The 19,127-nt window shown below is 40.4% G+C and overlaps 1 protein-coding gene across 2 annotated transcripts in view; it reads right to left on the reverse strand.

The window, feature by feature from the left end:
* LOC138805553 (scm-like with four MBT domains protein 2) overlaps positions 1–19,127 on the reverse strand; it is a 151,259-nt gene that overhangs the window by 54,901 nt on the left and 77,231 nt on the right. For both annotated transcript variants that reach the window (XM_069990306.1, XM_069990309.1), the window contains exons 8-9: positions 3,225–3,326; positions 1,784–1,931 (exon numbers count right to left, since the gene is read on the reverse strand). In XM_069990306.1, coding sequence (XP_069846407.1) covers positions 1,784–1,931; positions 3,225–3,326 — 250 coding nt within the window. The remainder of the gene's footprint in view (positions 1–1,783; positions 1,932–3,224; positions 3,327–19,127) is intronic.

Below are 19,127 nucleotides of genomic sequence, written 5' to 3' on the forward strand. Positions count from 1 at the left end.
ACTTCTTTGAACAACTAACAGTTTAACAGAATTCCACAGAACTGGAACATGTGTTGGGGAAAGGCTACAGTTTAAGATCAAGAGAAAGGGGACAGGTGAATGAAGAGAGAAAGGATGGGAGAATGCAGTACCAATATTCAAAGTACATACATGAAAATGGAGCTAGGTAAGTTGAGGAGGTGAATGGGATGGGGACAGATGAGGAAGACTGGTGAAAGGGTGACATCGAGATTCCCTGTACTCACAAAATGATATGTGGAATTGAAATCCTTTCACATAAACACTTAAAGCTAAGAAAAATGAATAAACTGAAAAAACAAACCAATGACTAGTAACAGCTGTTATATAAGAGTTCCCCATAGCAGCAATAGACCAGGTGCCATGACTGTATCACATTAGTCTGAAGAGCCAACAGCTAAGGTGTAAACACGGAAAAGCATCTCCTTCCAGGGAGGAGGAGAGGAAAACGATGCTGCAGAGAAGTCAGGCACAACACAAGTAAAGGATTCCTCCAGGTGAGCAGGAAATTATTCTTCACAGGTGGTAAATACCCAAAATCATCGTAACTTGAAAAGGTTAGTACCCAGATGGATATAAACCACACTTTCTTTTATGACCGACTGTTAAAATCTACCCTCAGCAAATTCACTTTTCTAATCTTTCCAATTTTCTCCTCTGCTGTTGCCATCAACTCCCTTCTTTTTTTTTTTTTTTTTTTTTTTGCCAGACTTGGGGCTTGAACTCAGGGCCTGGGCACTGTCCCTGAGCTTCTTTTACTCAAGGCTAGCACTCTACCACTTGAGTAACAGCGCCACTTCTGGCTTTTTCTGTTTATGTGGTACTGAGGAATCGAACCCAGGGCTTCGCGCATGCTAGGCAAGCACTCTACCATTGAGCCACCTTCCCAGCCCTCATCAACTCCTTTCATTTTTTTTATTTATTTTTTTTGGGTTCCGGTTGTAGGGCCTGAACTCTGGGCCTGGGGGCTGTCCCTCAGCTCTTCAGCTCAAGGCTAGCACTCTTCCACTTGAGCCACAGCATCACTTCCAGATTTTTTCTTTTTGCTTATGTGGTACTGAGGAATCGAACCCAGGGCCTCATGCATGCAAGGCAAGCACTCTACCACTGAGCCACCTTCCCAGCCCCTTATCAACTCCTTTCTTAAATTCTCACCTTTCTACTATATAGTCTACCCTGAATGCACCTTAGGTAAGCTGAGGAGGACAATCCACTTTATTTAACTATAAGGGTGCTACTTCTTAAGCATGCCATGCTTGGATCCCAGTCTAAAATGACTGTAATGCTTACTGGATTCCTAGTGAATTTCTGTAATGTGTTATAGCATCAAACTGTTGAAGACCAGACAGCAATGGGACTCCTTGGAGAAAATCGGACTTGTTGGACATAAAATCTCAAGAAATGCCTTATTTGCATTTTGTTACACTTCCAAAGGCATTTCTCAGACATTGTCAAACACTTAACTTCAATCCTTTGGCAACAACAGCAGCCCAGCTACCAATTATACAGTAAACTAGTAGAGGAACAAAGGTTGTCAGAATAGCTGGGGAGGGGAACAGGGGAGCCCTCCTCAACCCCCCCACCCCTGGCGACGGAGCTGCAGTCAACATGCCGGACAATCTAACCAGGAACAACGCACTAGATCCACTGAATCCCAACCCAACCCAACACAAGCCTGTCCAGTTAAACAAAAGTATCACTACAATGACAATAAGGCACCACCCTGAGTCACTCAAATCCCTCCAAGCTTTCTCACAATACCTACCTTTAGGAGGAGTGAGGTTGACTCCATTTTTAAGGCACCATTGTACTGGCAAAATCCCTACAGAATCTGCATGGCACAGCATTGACAGTTTATTAGGTTCTGGTCTGAGGTCATCAATAGTTACTTGAAAAAAATGATTGTTAAAAACCTGAAAGAAGAAAAATTAAAAGCTGAGATGAATTATTACATATGTAATAGTGTCACAGCGCCACCGCACGCCTCTGCCTCTTCCCCAGGCAGATAATGTATTTCATCAGAGAGACTGGAGCACAAACCAGCATTTCCACGTATAATATTAAGTTGATCCAGTGGCTAAAAAGGTATAATTGGTCCTGGTAGCTCACACCTGTAATCCTAGGTCCCTTGGAGAGTGAGACCTGAAGATTGAGTTTCAGGTAGAGGTCTATAAGACTCTTATCTCCAATTAACCAGCAAAGAGTCAGAAGTGGAGTTGTGGTTCAAGTGGTAAAGTGCTTTAAAAAAAAAAGCTAAGCAAGAGTGTAAGGTCCTGAGTTTAAACTCAAGTTCAAGGGAAAAACAAAACAAAAAACCTCTCCTTTTGAAATAAATGTACAAAAGTCTATTAACCAAACCATATGTCAATTCCTCCCTTAGTTTTATTGTTTTGTTTTGTTTGTTTTTTGTTTTTGGTGCCAGTTCTGCAGCTTGAACTCAGGGCCTGGGCACTTGTCCCTGAGCTTCTGTGCTCAACAGTGCTCTACCATTTAAGCCACAAGTCCACTTCCAGCATTTTGCTGGTTAATTGGAGATAAGAATCTCATGGACTTTCCTGTCCGGGCTGGCTTCAAACTATAATCCTCAGATCTCAGCCTCCTGAGTAGCTAGGATTACAGGCATGAGCCACCAATGCCTGGCTTTAAGAAGGCATTTAAATTAATTGTACCATAGTTGACACCACTGAGATTTCTTTTATGAAGAAAAGGTCTTATAATCTTAAAAGATTTGATCATTTCATCAAAAACTATGCTTTCTATAATAAAAGTAATTTCATTTTCAATTGCTTTAAGTTGATGAAGGCAGATGAGGAAAAGAAGGGAGAAATCTTAGCTTGTGGAAACCAGTTTCAGCTTCTAAGTACAAATGGATTAAGAGTCCCTACTATCAGGCAGGAAGAACACGTTATTTTTTAGAAGGATTACAGCATGCAACTCTGCATAGACCACTATCACAACAAGGAAGTTACCTTGTTCCTTCTAAGAGGAGGCCTCTGACAAGACAACTTCTGCAACCTGCAGGAGGCCTCTGATTGGACAATTTCTGTGGCCTACAGCAGAAAGAGCTTAGAGCTGAACTGGATTGGAGTGACAGTGAGCCCTCTCTGGCTGTTTGCTATTGCTGTGTGTTCTTGCACAGTACAATTTGCTTTGAGCTGAAAGGCTCGTTTAATTCATATGCAGTGGTGCAAAGGAAGAAAACCCACCTTCGTCACTGATGCAGGACAGATATGAAAGGGTTCACTCATATTCACTGTCTCTAGCTTCATTCCAACTGTGAAGAGGTGGCTTCGCAAATCTGTGTGATCCTGTATGGGGGAAGATGAGAGTGTTGAGCAAGAGGGACCTGTGAACACACAGCAGTGTGTGCGTGTGTGTGTGCACGTGTGCGCACATGAGCATGCTTTTTGCCGTCCTTGAGCGTTTTCTTGGATAACTCAGATCTGATGGAAATAATTAACCTTCCCCCATGTCAAATTTCTCATTATGGTGAGGTACTGCAGATTTAATTATTTTCTGCAGTTAAAATTGCTTTTCCAAGGGAGAAGCAACAAGCTTTGGTGGCCATGTCTGCAATGTATACTAAGAAAAAACACAAAAACCCTCCCATCACATGTTGCATTACTTTGATCTTCCTAGGAGCTATCTGCCGAAATACAGCGGAGTAATAGAGGTGATCTGTCATCTTAAACACAGCATCTTTGGAAAGCAGAAAACGTGGCCTCTTGATACCACAGCTGCATCACAAGGCATCAGCATACACCCTCTGGTGACAGTCTATTCGGACTCCTGTACTCTTCACTGGGTCACCATTATTGGGAGTGAGCCCCCACAGGAATGCAAAGCTGCCCTGTGGGGTGATCAGAACTCGACTCCTATACAACAAGAGAAGCAACAACCCCCCCCCCACTACCTCCACCCCTGCATACACACACTTTTTAATAGGCATCTGGCTATTTTATAACCTGCTCCCAGCAACCTGATGTGTGTGAGCGAGCACTGGGGCTTCCCTGCCTCCTTGTGAAAACAAATTTCAATATCCACTTCAGCTCTGTGGCGACAGATGAGGTTGGCTAGACTGTGGATGCCAGAATTTATCTTGCTGAGATGGAGGTCGCCTCATAACTCATATTCTGTATAAGTAGTAGCAGATAAATAAATGTATTTGCAGTGTGCCCCTGAGGAAATAATAGCCACAAATAAATCTTCCTATGTCCAAACACATCATCTGGGTATGAAGTAAAATATATATATATATATATATGTATATATATATGTATATATATGGACCTATTGCTTTTTTATCTATAAATCTAAGTGGGGTTTTAATTAATTCAATGATGCCATTTTATATCCAAATCTGTAGACCAGTCATAGCCCCATCAGACTGTGCCTGCTTCCTTCCCCCTGGCACTATTACTGCATCCAACAAATGCCCAGGGAAGAAGAACTATTTTGAAACTACTGAGGCTCTACTACTTTGCTTAAAAAAACAGAGAGAGACAGACAGAATATAAATGTCTGCAGAACCACAAGGACTAGTTCATTTTTTTTTTTTGTCCCAGAGAAAGTGCAAGCTTCTCTGTCCACAAAAATGTGTAACACATGCAGATCTTGGTGAAAAAAATAGTGCCACATCCGGGGCTAATCAGAGAAAGAAAGGATCCAGTAAAGTACGAGTAAAATGAATCAAAGCATCTAGCTCATTCTAACGCTTTGTAAATTCCTTAAGAACTAACAATCAACACTCCATAAAAATTATATGCAAAAGGAAAAAAAAGCACAAGGAAATATTCTCTTAAATGCAGCCAATGGCTTTCAACCAAGGCTGCAACTTTTATAAATTCCTTAAGAACTTATAATCAACACTTTATAAAAAAAATCTATGCATGAATGAAAGTACAAGGCAATATTCTTTGGTGTATGTGGTTACTTTCATCATTGATGTTGCAAACGAAAGCATTTGCTTTTAATGCTGGCTGGGGAAACTGGGTCAGAAAAGGAAAAACAAGTTATGCACAGTAACAGACTAAGTAAGGCAGAGCGATAAACCACAACTTCTAAGACAAGAACTACACCCCACTTGGGTTAACTGACACCTAACTTAAATTAATTTAAAATCTCCAGGTGCTGGCTGGCTCATGCCTGTCATCCTAGGTACCTAAGAAGCTGAGATTCACATGATAATGGTTTGAAGCCAAAGTGGGCATACATGGAAGACCCTTTTCAACCAAATGGTGAGCAAAGTGATGCATGTCAGTCATTCCAGCTGCATGATTGAGACATTAGGAAGATCTCAGGTCCAGGTCAACTTGGACAAGAGGAAAAAAAGTTCACAAGATTCCATCTCAATAGGAAGCCTAAATGTGCCTGGACGGGAAGTTAGAGTTCCCACCCCTGCCCAATATCTCAAAAAAAAAAAATATTTGGTGCAAAAACAGGGCTGGTAGCATGTTTCAGCAGTAGAATGCCTGCCTGCCTTTCAAGTAGGAGGGCATTGTGTTCCAACCCCAGTACTGTATAAAAAGTAACAAAAGGAGAGTAAAAGTCAAATTTTCCTGTCAGACATCAGTGTTTCCAGTCCCTCCTAGGTAGGAATTGAGTCATATTTGTGAATTAATTGTGCAGGTAAATATTTTCCCCTTTAAGGCACAAAACCCTTAAGCCTTTTATTCTAAAATTATAATACAGTAAAATTTCCCTGAACACACTCAACAAGTTTGCTGGCTGACAGTAGAACCACGCCCTTGAGCACAAATGATACATTGGTAATTAATACTGGTAATAATGGCCATTGGTAATACATATTGGTGTTGGTAATGGGTAATATTGGTAATACATTGGTAATTAATAGCCAAGATAAAAGCAATAGTTCAATCTAGTCATTCTGTTTACCTCTCTGCTACAGGATGCTCTTCCTTGCTACACAAATCCTTTCAAAAATACAAAGCTTAACCCTACTTAAGATCTATCTTGGTATCTTCTATCTCCAAGGCTCTTGGGGAAATTTCCCATTTCCCACTTGCTTCAACTTTTGGAGAGACCTCCTAGTAATCTGTACTTCTGGTCTGCCCATTGCCTTCACCCCTTCATTGGGTGCCTCCAATGTCTCATCATTTTTCTCCAAAATTTCCCTCTGAGTACAGCCAGCTTCCCAAACAAGCCTACAACCAAAGTTCATTCACAGTTTGACTTTGAGCACATCTTCATTTGACCTTGATTCGCTGACCTGAAAATTTCAGATAAGTGCAAACCCATGCTACATCCTTTGTTCCTAGAAAAAGGTTTCTCAGTGATAGCTCCTGATGCTGTGTGAAAAGCTCTGTGACCCTGAAGTCCACTGCAGGGAGACCTGTCCAGTCTGCTGCCTTACTGAATACACAGTTATAGGACAATGACCAGACACTGGCTGCTTATCCTTGAAATAAAGTATATAGTAAGGTGCTGCTTAAATACCCTCTCCATCCAGGGCTGTGGGCCATGTTACAGGTGCTTATCAGTAATGACTTCAAAGCACATTGTCTTATCTCTAAAGAGGTCATGAAGGCAGTATACAATCTCTTCCTTCTCTGCCAGAGCATCTATTTGTTTAACCTGTCAATCAACAGATATCTCTGATATCTGATATGAGCATAGCTATCAGAACCATGCATGATCCTATGTAGGACAAAAATTTAAATTAAATGAGTTAAACAATTAAACAAATCAATTAAACAATGAATTAACAAATTCAGAGCCGGGCACCGGTGGCTCATGATGAGATCTGGGGATCTCGGTTCAAAGCCAGCCCAGGCAGGAAAAGTCTATGAGACTCTTATCTCCAATAAACCACTCAGAAAACTGGAAGTGGCACTGTGGCTCAAGTGGTAGAGCACTTGAGCTGAAGAGCTGAGGGATAGCTCCCAGGCCCAGAGTTCAAGCCCCATGACCACCAACAACAACAACAAAAAAAATCCACAAATTCAGTGTAATACTCTGAATATTACTCCAAAAGTTTTGAAACTGGGTTTCCCTTTGTCATCCATGGCTCAGATCTGCTACATCCTCAATCATTTCTACATTCCAGGTGGGTGGCAAATAACTTGTGTATGTGGCTCTGCCATCAGTTCCTGGCTCATGGCTCCTAAGCTCCCAGGCCCAGAGTTCAAGCCCCATGACCACCAACAACAACAACAAAAAAAATCCACAAATTCAGTGTAATACTCTGAATATTACTCCAAAAGTTTTGAAACTGGGTTTCCCTTTGTCATCCATGGCTCAGATCTGCTACATCCTCAATCATTTCTACATTCCAGGTGGGTGGCAAATAACTTGTGTATGTGGCTCTGCCATCAGTTCCTGGCTCATGGCTCCTAAAGCCCTGGGAATTCCCTGGGGAAGGAGAGCATCGTTGGTTCTAATGGGGACTCTAGGCAAGCCCCTAGATAAATTCAGGATAAGGGCTTGTTACCAGAAAAAACAAGAAATGAATTAGGGGTGGCAACATTCATTCTTCGACCCCAACTGGCGAAAGAGAGGGGCTGATGATTAAGTTAGTTACCAATACTCAATGATGTAATAAAATCATTAATTAACCTAACCCTAAATGATAGGGTTCATTCTGGAAGGGTGGTGTATCTCCACCTCTCTGTAAAAGTTTGACTTGAAATATCTACATATTCCTATACACTAAACTTTGAACTTTGAATTTCAGAAATGAATCAGGAAACTATAAAGTACATTCTTCTACCTAATAACCAAAGTATACTAGGAGTTCAAAAAACAAACACCTCCCCCAAAATTAATAATCCAACAATAAATAGGCAAAGAAGCTTAAGAGAGAATTCTCAGAAGTGACTTCTCAGAATGACAAATAGACACATGAGGAAATGCTCAATATCCCCAGCCATAAAGGATATGCAAATCAAAGCAACTTTGATTCAATCTCACTCTAGTTAGATTGGCCTATATCAAGAATTTGAACACCACCACATGCTAGCATGAACATATAGGGAGAAAGGAGCCCTACTGCATTGTTAATGGGAATGTAAAGTCATGTTACCACCCTTGAAGGAGGTTTGGTGATTTGTCAAAAAACTAAATATAGAATTTCCCTGTAACTCAGCCATACCACTCTTGAGCACCTACCCAGATCATTACAAGTCAGGATATGGTAAAGACACTTGCTCATCCATGTTCATTGCTGTACTATTCACAATAGCCAAGTTACAGGAACAATCCAGATGCACTACAACACATGAGTGGATTGATAAAATGTGATGTCATATACACAATGGAATTTTACTCATCCATTACAAAAATAGAATTGTGTCATCAGCAGGGTAATGGATGGACCTAGAACAAATCATACTAAGCGAGGTAAGTCAAAGTCAGAGAGATAGACAAATGGCGCATGTTTTCTCTCATATGTGGAAGCTAGGTCTAAAATATAACTGATAAAGATCTAAAATATAACATGATAACCTCTACAGGACACTAGGCATTCACACACAAACAGACTAAAGGGGGATACCCTTAGGGGAAGAACACAAAGGTATAACTTCTCTAAACATTTAAAATACTAGCTATTGAAACAAAAAAAAGTACATTCTTCCATTTTCCAGCTGCCTTTCTACTTTATTTTTTCTTCTGGATACTTCAAGTGGCTGTACAAAGGGATTTCTATTTAACATGTCCACTTATATGTGCAATCCGTCTTGATCTGCATTATACTTTCCATACCTTCTCGCCTTCTACTTTAAGATCACATTATGCGCATGTGTGTGCGTATGTACGTGCATGCATGCACACACAAATGTACTTATGAACACTGGTATCAGAGTTTGAACTAACACTTTCCTTTGACTTTCTTGTTCAAGATTGGCAGTCTACTACTTGAACCACATCAGTAGTCCAGAATTTTGCTAGTTAATTGGAAATTGAGTCTCAAAGACCTTTATGCGTAGGTAGGCTTGAAATCTGTATCCTCCATGACTCAATCTCCTGAGTAGCAAAAATTTCAGGTGTGAGTCTCCATTACCCAGCCTTAAGGTAACTGTATAACTAGCATTTAAAATAAACTTAAAAGAACTTTCTATGTCTATATAAAACACCAGTTTCCAAAATGAGCCAGTAATCATGGAAATTTATAAGACCCAACACTAAATATTACTATGATTTGTGCAGCCAAAGCATTTGAGTCTTATATTCGGAATATAAAAAAGATGTGGCTCAAAATGGTAAAGAGAAAATTTTAGAAGGTGGCACAGTAGATGCAATCAGGGAGCCTGGGACATAGAGGATGGAGGTATCTAAGCAAAAAGAAGCAATTTGACAATCCCAAGAAAAATCAAGCTTTTATGATAATTGAATTCAACACTAGTGATACTTGAGAGAGTCAACGGAACTCAGCGCTGCCAAGTTCCATGCAAGCCTGTGAACATCCATAATGGCACAGGAGGAAAGGTAGATATCCATATTGCAAGGCAAATTTAATCACTCCCAGGGCTTGTACTTTGGTCTGTTAATGCAGTCAAAATGCATACATTTTTTTTTTATCCAAACATCCAACTAATCATCCTCAATGTACAGGAAAGAGTTCCTGGAGCCTAAGATGATTCACAAGATCAATGATCTACTGAGGGATAATGGAAAACTCACTGTGGTTCAAAATAGACATCTGGCCTCTGCAAAGCTCTAAGAGACTCATTCCCACTTCACAACTCTTGGATGGAAGCTGCCATTACTCAGCATCTGCCTTCCTCACATTTACAAGTATGCCTGTCACATGTGAAATACTGTTAAGTCCCGTGAACTGCTTCCTAAAAATTATTCTTCTTCAGTAAAAAGCAGCAATGCCATTCCAATCTACATTCATCCTTACCCATTTTTATCTTTAATACTGATGAAAAGTAAATTGCCATTTGTTTTACAGGCCTATCTTAACAGTCGACTTTAACGATCTCTCTTAGGGGAAGCCATTTTCAATCACCAGTATGACAGAACAGGTTCTGTGTGCATCAACTTCCTTTCTCTGCTCTGTATTCACTGTTAACGCCAGGACTTACGAAGTCCTCCCTCTCTCCTGAGTTACAGCGACTGCACTAAGATGAACTTGCTTTGTATACAAAACCAAGCAGGTAGAAGCAATAACTGCTACCACGTGACTGCTTATAAGCAATTCCTCTGCAGTACTGCTTTCCTCTCACCCAGACTCTCTGGTGGCTATGTATCTTATGGTGAGAAAATTAAGACACAGAGAGGTTCCATTACCTGTGCAAGGACAGAAATCCCCAGAATATGACTCTGAGTCCATGTGTCATAGAGATACAAACAACAGGAGGGATCATTCATTTTTTATTAATAATTATCTTTAAATGAATCTTTAAAAGCCTACAACCTCAGATTCCTAAAATTTGGCTTCAAAGGAAGTTGGAAAGTAGAAGCTGTCATTATGAAGAATTGACATTTTTGCTGTTAATCTGTAATACCCATTAGTGGCTTTGGAACAAAGCACATCAGAGAGAAATCCGACACTAAAAATTAGCCCCCAAAATTAGCCCCAAAGTGTTTATACATAGCCAGTCATAGTCCCCAACAATTAACAAGTGTCTTTATTACTTTCACATGCTGGCACATTATACAATGAAGCCTGAAATGTGCCAGCAAAATGTCTATGCACTTCATAATATTAGTACTTCCTCTTCACATTATCGATGCTAATCAAGACTGTAAAATCCCATCAGTGTGGTTAATATCATACGTGTGGCTGGCTAACAAGAAGTCCATCTGTGGTCTTTCAAATCCTGTGTGAAGCACTAGCTTACAAAGAATGGAAAGTAGGTGACACAGTTCCTGGCACTGAGAAGCTTGAGACTTTAGTTTAGAATGTAACAGAAGCACAAGGAGCATGAAGAATTATGCTGGACCAAGAGGTCTATGCAAACCTCAATATATTTGGTACTTTGGCTTTAGTGTTCTAGCAATGTCTCGTGTTTCTGTGTGTGTGTGTGTGTGTGTGTGTGTGTGTGTGTGTGTGTGTGTGTGTGTGTGTGTGTGTGTGTGTGTGTGTGTGTGTGTTCGCACGCACATGCACCCCTTTGGGATACATTTGTCATCTTGCCCTCCCAAATGGCTGTCACGTCCAGGAAAAGGTAGCTCCACCGTCTGGGCAGGAATCAGACATGGCTATCTAAGGGTCACACCTGATACAAAGCAGTACCAACACATGAGCAGCCCAAGGTAAAAAGGCTTCAGAGCTGGGTGGTGGTAGCTCATACCTGTAATCCTTGCTACTCAGGAAGCTGAGATCTGAGGATCAAAGCCAGCCCAGGCAGAAAAGTCCATAAAGACTCTTATCTTCAATAAACTAGTCAAAAAAACTGGAAATGGAGTAGTGGCTCAAGTGGTAGAGCACTAGCCTTGAACAAAAATAGCTCAGGCGCAGCACTTATGTATGAATTCAAGCCCCAGGACAACCACGAAGAAAGAAAGAAAGAAAGAAAGAAAGAAAGAAAGAAAGAAAGAAAGAAAGAAAGAAAGAAAGAAAGAAAGAAAGAAAGAAAGAAAGAAAGAAAGAAAGAAAGACAGAAAGACAGAAAGAAAGGAAGGAAGGAAGGAAGGAAGGAAGGAAGGAAGGAAGAAAGGAAGGAAGGAAGGAAGGAGGAAGGAAGGAAGGAAGGAAGGAAGGAGGGAAGAGAGGGGGGAGGGAGGGAGGGAGGGAGGGAAGGAAGAGAGAGAGGAAGGGAGGAAGAAAGAGAGAAAGAAAGAGAGAAAGGAAGGAAGGAAAGAAGGAAGGAGAAGGAAGGAAGGAAGGAAGGAAGGAAGGAAGGAAGGAAGGAAGGAAGGAAGGAAGGAAGGAAGGAAGGAAAAGAAAAGGCTCCAGGATGACAATGACTATTAAAGATCTTTATAAAACTTACAAATTACCTTGAGTATTAATGTACAGAAGAGGTAAGGAAGATTGCTAATAGACAGAAGAAAGAAAAGCCAAAGGCAGAGAGAAAGAACACAACGTCCCACATGCCTATTTGAAATTCACTCATTCCACATTTACTTTCTGGACTTGAAAATGTGCAAATTACACTCTTGAAATGTACCATGTGGTTATCACTGACTCAGACAGTAGCTAATACATCTACCCATCTACTCATTAAATGAGTAGATCTACACAAAATAAAATTATCTAGAATGTGGCACAGGGGAGAAAGAGTTCAAACTAATTAACACAACAAAATTAAAATGTACTTGATGAGGATTTTAATACACGAAAGGCAGTAAAAATCATCTCTGTGCAGAAACCTAATTCCTAACCTGACTTCCAGAATTGCAGACTACGGAAATGCTTTCCCTAGTGGGAGAAATCCAAGTGTCAATCTGTAACTGTTTGGTTCTTCCTTTTTATTTATGTTTATAGAAGTAAAACATACCAATCACAGATCCACAATTCATACACCCTCATGTTGCAAAATCTTTCTCAGCATATTGGACTTACACAAAAATATAGTATCCATAAATTGTTGTATTGAATTGAAACCCCTTTATACAACTGCTTAAAGATAATTTAAAATTTTTTAATGATACAAAACAAAAAATACTAATGGCTAATGTTTTCCATTCCAACATGTCAGGTTTTCTAGTCCACTGGGAACTTAAACATTGTACAACTTTCTGTTGAAAGCCTGAATAATTTGCATAATTTCTAAGAACAGGCTTCAGTGAAGTCAAAGGAAGACTTTAATTAGTACTACATTCAAACTGATAATGAACTCTCTTCTAATCCCTTCATGCTAAAAGAAAAACTCAGTGTCATTTATCCTATTTTTCTTCTTTTTTGTTTCACCAATGACCTAGTCATGCTCACTACAAAATTACTCTTGTAATATTAATTTCATCAAAAGACAGACGTTAAGATGCCAGCCTTCATTAAATCAATAACATTATTAAATTTCAATTCCACCACACTGATTCAAATTTAGCATGTGAAATATTTGTAACAAAAATGTTCTAAGAAAATCTATAAGCTGAATAGTGGTGAGCATTTTCATTTTAGTCTGGCAGCTGTAAATAGCAATTTTATCAACTAAATGGTACATTCAATCAAGTTAAAAAATATAGTCATGAGAAATGTGGTACTGTAGTACAACATACTTCAACCTGAACCCCAGGATTTAGAGCAGTGATTATATCAGGCCTATTTCACACCAATCCCCTAACTGGTATTAAATTGTTTTAAAAAGAAAAGAAGAAATCACAGGCAATGGAAATGTCTTTCATTGATTAAACACTTAGCCCCATAAAAGCTTTAGTAAATGGCACAAAATCCACCCACCTTACAACAGTACTAGTAAAATCCTATCTTCACTTTAAGAATATGAGGAGTCCACATTTCCACTCCTTTGATTTCTTCTTCATGAAGTCACTGCTTACAGGCCCAGGGATGGGAAGGGGCCTTACATTCCCCAACAATGCAGTCCAGGCACAAAAAGGAACAGGGCACTATTTTTTTTTTTTTGCCTGGGAGGCAGAGGGAGGGGAGTGGGAGGTAAGCTGACTCCTTAGCTTCTTGCTAGAACATGGTGGACACAACTACCTAGAGGAACCCCTCCGGTGGGACACCCTCGGTGCAGCTTGACTTGTTGCCATGGAAACCAGATGCCAGCCCTGATTCCTCCAGGTGGTATCCCACCTGTCAGACAGCTTGGCGTTAGTAAGGAGCAAAGTGCCACAAAGCTGCCCTTTCTAGTCACTAAAGCAACAGTTATGCAACCCAGGCAAGCTGGCAAGCTGCTCTTCTCTGTCTTACACAGTCAGATTCTAAACTGGAAGAAGTCAAGGGCCAGAACGCCTGGGATGGAGGTAGTGTCTATCCTGAGAGCAACTACTCTCCTGTGCTCCAATTCATCAAACTGTTCCCAGCCTGCAGCAGAGCCTGCATTATTACGGGAGACTGTCCTGTGCATTGTAGAGTATTTATCTGAATCTCTAGCCTCTACCCACTGGATGCTAGCAGAGTCCTCCCTGCGGTCACCACAATGTCTGCAGACATTATCACATGCCCCAAGGGAGCAAAGTCCTCACATCTTGCAGTGGAGAGCCTTTGATTTAGGCAGAATTTATTAACAATAAAGAATGATCCTGCCAAAGTGTCCAAACAGCCTGTGCCAAAAGCAACAGAAGAAGAATATATTTTTCAACATTCATATCAAATATGATATTGGACAGACAACACTCAAAATTCATTTTCTGGTTCTCTGTTATGTTAATAAGTATTTGTTCAGTCTTTAAATACTTTGATTTATTCCCAGGACAAAAGCAACAGTGAAAACAAGAACAAAAACAAACTGGCCTTGGAGTTCAATGATGCATCTAGGGTTGAATCCTGATTTTATCACAAGGTCTCCTCTGAGTCAGACAAAAGGTTAACTTCTCTGAGTCTTGAGCTCCCACAGCCTTAGGAGTAAGATTAAAATATCTGCTAAGCCTTGTGTGGGTGGCTCATGCCTGTAATCCTAGCTATTCAGGAGGCTGAGATCTGAAGATCATGATTCAAAGCCCACCCAGCAGGAAAGTCCATGATACTCTTATCTCCAATTAGCTACCAAAAAGACAGACTGTGGCTCAAGAGGCAGAGCATTAACCTTGAGTGAAAAAGCTAAGGGACAGTGTCCAGGCCCTGATTTCAAGCCCCAGGATTGGTGCGCACATACACACACACACACACACACACACACACACACACACACACACTGCTACTGAGTCAGCTTCACACACACACACACTCTGCTACTGAGTCAGCTTCACACACACACACACACACACACTGCTACTGAGTCAGCTTAAGATAACATAATGCATGATGAAAGTCCAGAACAACATCTACCCTTGTATTAGTATGCAAGAGACCACCATCAACATCAGCCACTGAAACAGTACCCATTCGAGTCATCTCAGGATCAGAGGAGTTACCCACAGTTCCATTTACATGCTTCTTCCTGTGCCTTTGCTGCTATTTCACAGGTTTGAAAGAGCTAAGATATATGTGTTTACACACACACACACACACACACACACACACACACACACACACACACACACACACACACACACACACACACACACTCCAAAGATGTCCCCAAGGTGGTAAAGCACACAAGAAGCCAGAATGTATCACACTCCCTCCAAGCCTTGCTCACTGTCCCCTGGTTACAGCCCTGAAGTCTCTCAGAATCCACAAAAGCTCAGGAACCCCTGAGGTCCAGTAAGTGTAAGAATTTGTACACAATCACAAGACTATCAAATTTCCTGAACACCTTTGCAGCCTGGGGTGACACAAATGGGGATGTGCATGCTTACTTTTAGGAGCATTAAGATGTAAAGGGATTCATTCTGCTGAGATCTGGATATCTGGCAAGAGACTCCCCATATAACATCTTGTTAATGATGAAGAAAGGAACTTTAAATCAGGCCTCTAGTATTCTGAAAATATTCATCCCTTTTCAAAATTGTTAGATGAGACAGATAGACAGACAGACAGACAGACAGATAGATAGGCAGACAGACACATATACATACTTACATATATACATACATATGAAGACATTCATGTAATAGTGAATCTCCTTCATTGTAAGAGATTAAATCAGGAGCAGATTTAATCTCCTTTGACCTTATGACATACACAAAGAGGTGGAGGCTCAAATACAGTGAGGACAGCAAACTCAGGACTAAGTTCAATACCTTTGATTTATATTTAACCACTTCAAGAGACCAGGGAAGTACATCTTAGGTGCTGAGGGTCAAAGTCAAAGCCATATTGCCATTCAAATGCATGATCCTCATTTTCCATTAGATATTAAACCTCTGAAGACCTGAAGTTTAAAAGGAGAAGCTCAAACCTGTCTTCACATTCACTCCCCACTCAAGTCACGGCTACTGAAGCTGTGTGTTCATGAGAGGTACTGTGTACCCTAAAAGCAGTCTTACCCACAAAGGAGCTGAGTAATTTTAGGAGATAAAGGCAGCTTCCACACAGTAATCTACTATTAAATCCTCCACAGATGAAAATGTTTTAAGTTATGCTTCATTATCCCTTTTAGTGGAGCAAAAAAATAAAATATGGCACAACTGGCGGTTTGAATGCATTCATTTCATAAGCATGTTTATTTTCTAGGTACCCCCAACATACCATATAGCAATAATGTTAAGTTCCTGCAAATACTATCTTGCCTACTCTTCAGCTGTAGAAACTGCTTAGAGCCAGAATTATCAGTGCTGAACAGAAGCCATTTGGGAATGATAACTCTCAGAGCAGATAACTGAAAGTTGCCTATATTCTTAAATTCTTAATGTTCCCAATTAAAAGCATTTCACTATCTAACAGAATGCAGGCAGTAACACTTAGCCCATGTGATCAGGTGACTGTTAGTTACAGTGAACTCTTTGTCTACCTGGAGTTGGAGATTTTTCTGTTACATCTATTGCTTGACCAGAGTTGCCCTCTCTTATGACATCTCTTGTAAGATTTTCTCCAATAATTATAAAAACCAGATGGCCCCCACAGCCCTTTTTGCTCTGTAATTCACATGTTTTGGTTTAACACCCCCAGAGCACACAAAGAACAATGACAAAGAAAACAAGTTCTGCCTCTCATTTCTATATGTAGCAAAGGATGCTCATGCCATAAATGAAATCTCTGTGTGCTTTGTCATCCCAAGGAGGTTGTATTTAACAAGTCTCCTCAAGTCAGAGAAGGTGGTGACGATGGCAGAAGAGATCATGTCTCAAGGCCTTGGAGAAGTAGAGAGTCCAGCCTGCAATGGCATCAAGCCTCCGGAAAGAGAACCTGGTTCAGGTCACTTGTGTATCTGTCTGTCAAAGTTATCTGGACAACACTGAGGTGGCCACAGAGGGGTAATTGTCTGACTGATACCAAATGACCTACTGTCAATACAACCTCTTTCACTGGAAGACCATTTGGGCTGGGAAGAAGCAAATTAATATATAGTACAGGAAGGCCAAAGTACTAGGAAGCAAAACAAAGTAGGATGGGAGATACAGCACAGTGTGCTGTAGGGACACAGCACAGGCTGACATTTGTGATTCCAAGATGTGCCAACCCCTCAGGGTGACTTTCTAAGCCAACAGCATGGAAGTCAAAAACACGCTGGATGTTGAATGGAGAGTGGGGAAGGTGTGCATGAGGCAGAGGCTGCACCTGAGGCTCTAAGGGGCAGGTATACTCAAAAGAGCAATGGGGTAACAACACAGCACAGAGCCCTGGGCATCACACACTGATAAGCAAGTGTCATGACTTGATTCCTGCCAGAATCACTGTGGCTACCCTGTCAAAAACAGACTCTAAGAATGGAACAACTAGAAGACAGAAAATGTGCCAAGAGACTAATGCAACAGTCCAGGAACGAGAGCTAGTAGATGGGATTAGAACCCTAAGAGTGGACTAAAGAGTAGATTCGGGGTAGGGGTGAGAGAGAGCAAAGGGATTTGGTAAAGGATGGAATGGAGGGTTTAGAAGAAGCCATGAGCCAGGCCTGCAGGCATGGAACTTTCCCTGAATACAAGAACAACTCACTGTGTCTAGCCTTTTATACAAACAATAGAGTTTATATTAAATATCTGGGTTTCTTCCAGGAAATCTAGAATTTTGGCAATGTGCCCAGAAAAGGGTGCCAATGTGACCAGCCTGTAATAAAAATCCTGGGAGTTCCCTCAGGAAGAAGACTGTGCAAGCTTCTATTTGGTTTTTGGGACTTCGTCCCATGTATCTCCACACTTGGCATAATCTGCTTGATACTCTTCTGGTAAACTATAACTCTGAGCAGGTGACATCTGGGTCTAGCAAGTCATTTCTTTGACTAATCAAACCTGGGGCAGACTTGGTGATCCCTGATAAAGAAAAGTGAGAAGAAGGAATACTTCAAGGAAAATGCTAAGAGTTTTGCTTGTTTATTTTATCTCAAGTCACAATTAACTTTGTCTATATTTCTCTTCAATATGTTGTAATCTGTAAATAAATTATTTGGTATTTTAAATCCTCAAAAACTTTCAACACCTCTTTGTTTAAAGAATGAAAACAAAAATTTAAAAAATTTCCCTTGTTTTACCGATAAACCATGGATCTTAATTTCAATTGCATTTCAAGTATGTCCTTTCCTTGTGGTTATGATGTATGATTAATTAAAAGAAGTTACCTGGAAAACATTTACTAACTCTATCCTCTATTCCTCTATGGAAAAAGGACTTTGTTTTCATTAACTGTGAAGCTGGTAACTGCCATTTCTGATTGCAGGACTTTGGGGTAAGCTGTATCCATTGCCACAAAACTTCAATATTTAATATTTTTAACAAGGGGGGTCCCAACAGTAAATTAAAATTTATGAGAAATGTAAAGAATAATTCCAGAAGATTCATGAAATTTAGATAACAGGAAGAAGTGTTGCATTTTGTTACCTACAGATTCTTGTTCCAGTCTTTCTTTAGCTCTTTAGCTCTGCTTTGTAGACTCTCTACATTCCCAAAACCTTTTAGTGGTATCGTAAAAGACAGTGAACTGGAAAATTGAAGCACTGTATAGAACTATTGACCAAAATGCTAATTTAGTTCTGTAATGTCTTCCAGGGGTGATGAGACCCATCCTAGTAGATCTTTATAGGGCAGACTGTAGAAGCTTTTAAGGCAGGAGCTCAAGCACCTCTTGCCACCTTTTTGCCCAGGATGGTCTCAACAGCAATCCTTTCTATCTCTGCATTCTCTGTACCTAGATTATGGGTGTGAACTACTGCTCCAGGTTTCTTATATTTGTAAGTCTTATAGGCCTCTAAATAATGAGGCTGATTTTAAGAAAAAAACTGTTATTTTTCAATGTGGTTTTTTTTTCCTAATCTCTCTCAGGTTTTAATTAATTTTTTTTTTTTTTACTTACTTCAGAAACTACCTCTCTCTCATCTGAGATTCACATTTGGAAGATTATCTGTACTTCCCAAAGAAGTCAAATTCCCCACAAAAAGATGATATCCCAGTTATTCGGAATGAGGTCTCAAATCAAAGGAAAATAGCAGCAGAAATACGATGCACTTGCTTCTACATCGTTTCTGTTTGTGTTCAAGTTGGAA

Source organism: Dipodomys merriami, unplaced genomic scaffold, assembly GCF_024711535.1.
Source record: "Dipodomys merriami isolate MVZ:Mamm:240054 unplaced genomic scaffold, mDipMer1.0.p SCAF_4, whole genome shotgun sequence".
NCBI lineage: Eukaryota > Metazoa > Chordata > Mammalia > Rodentia > Heteromyidae > Dipodomys > Dipodomys merriami.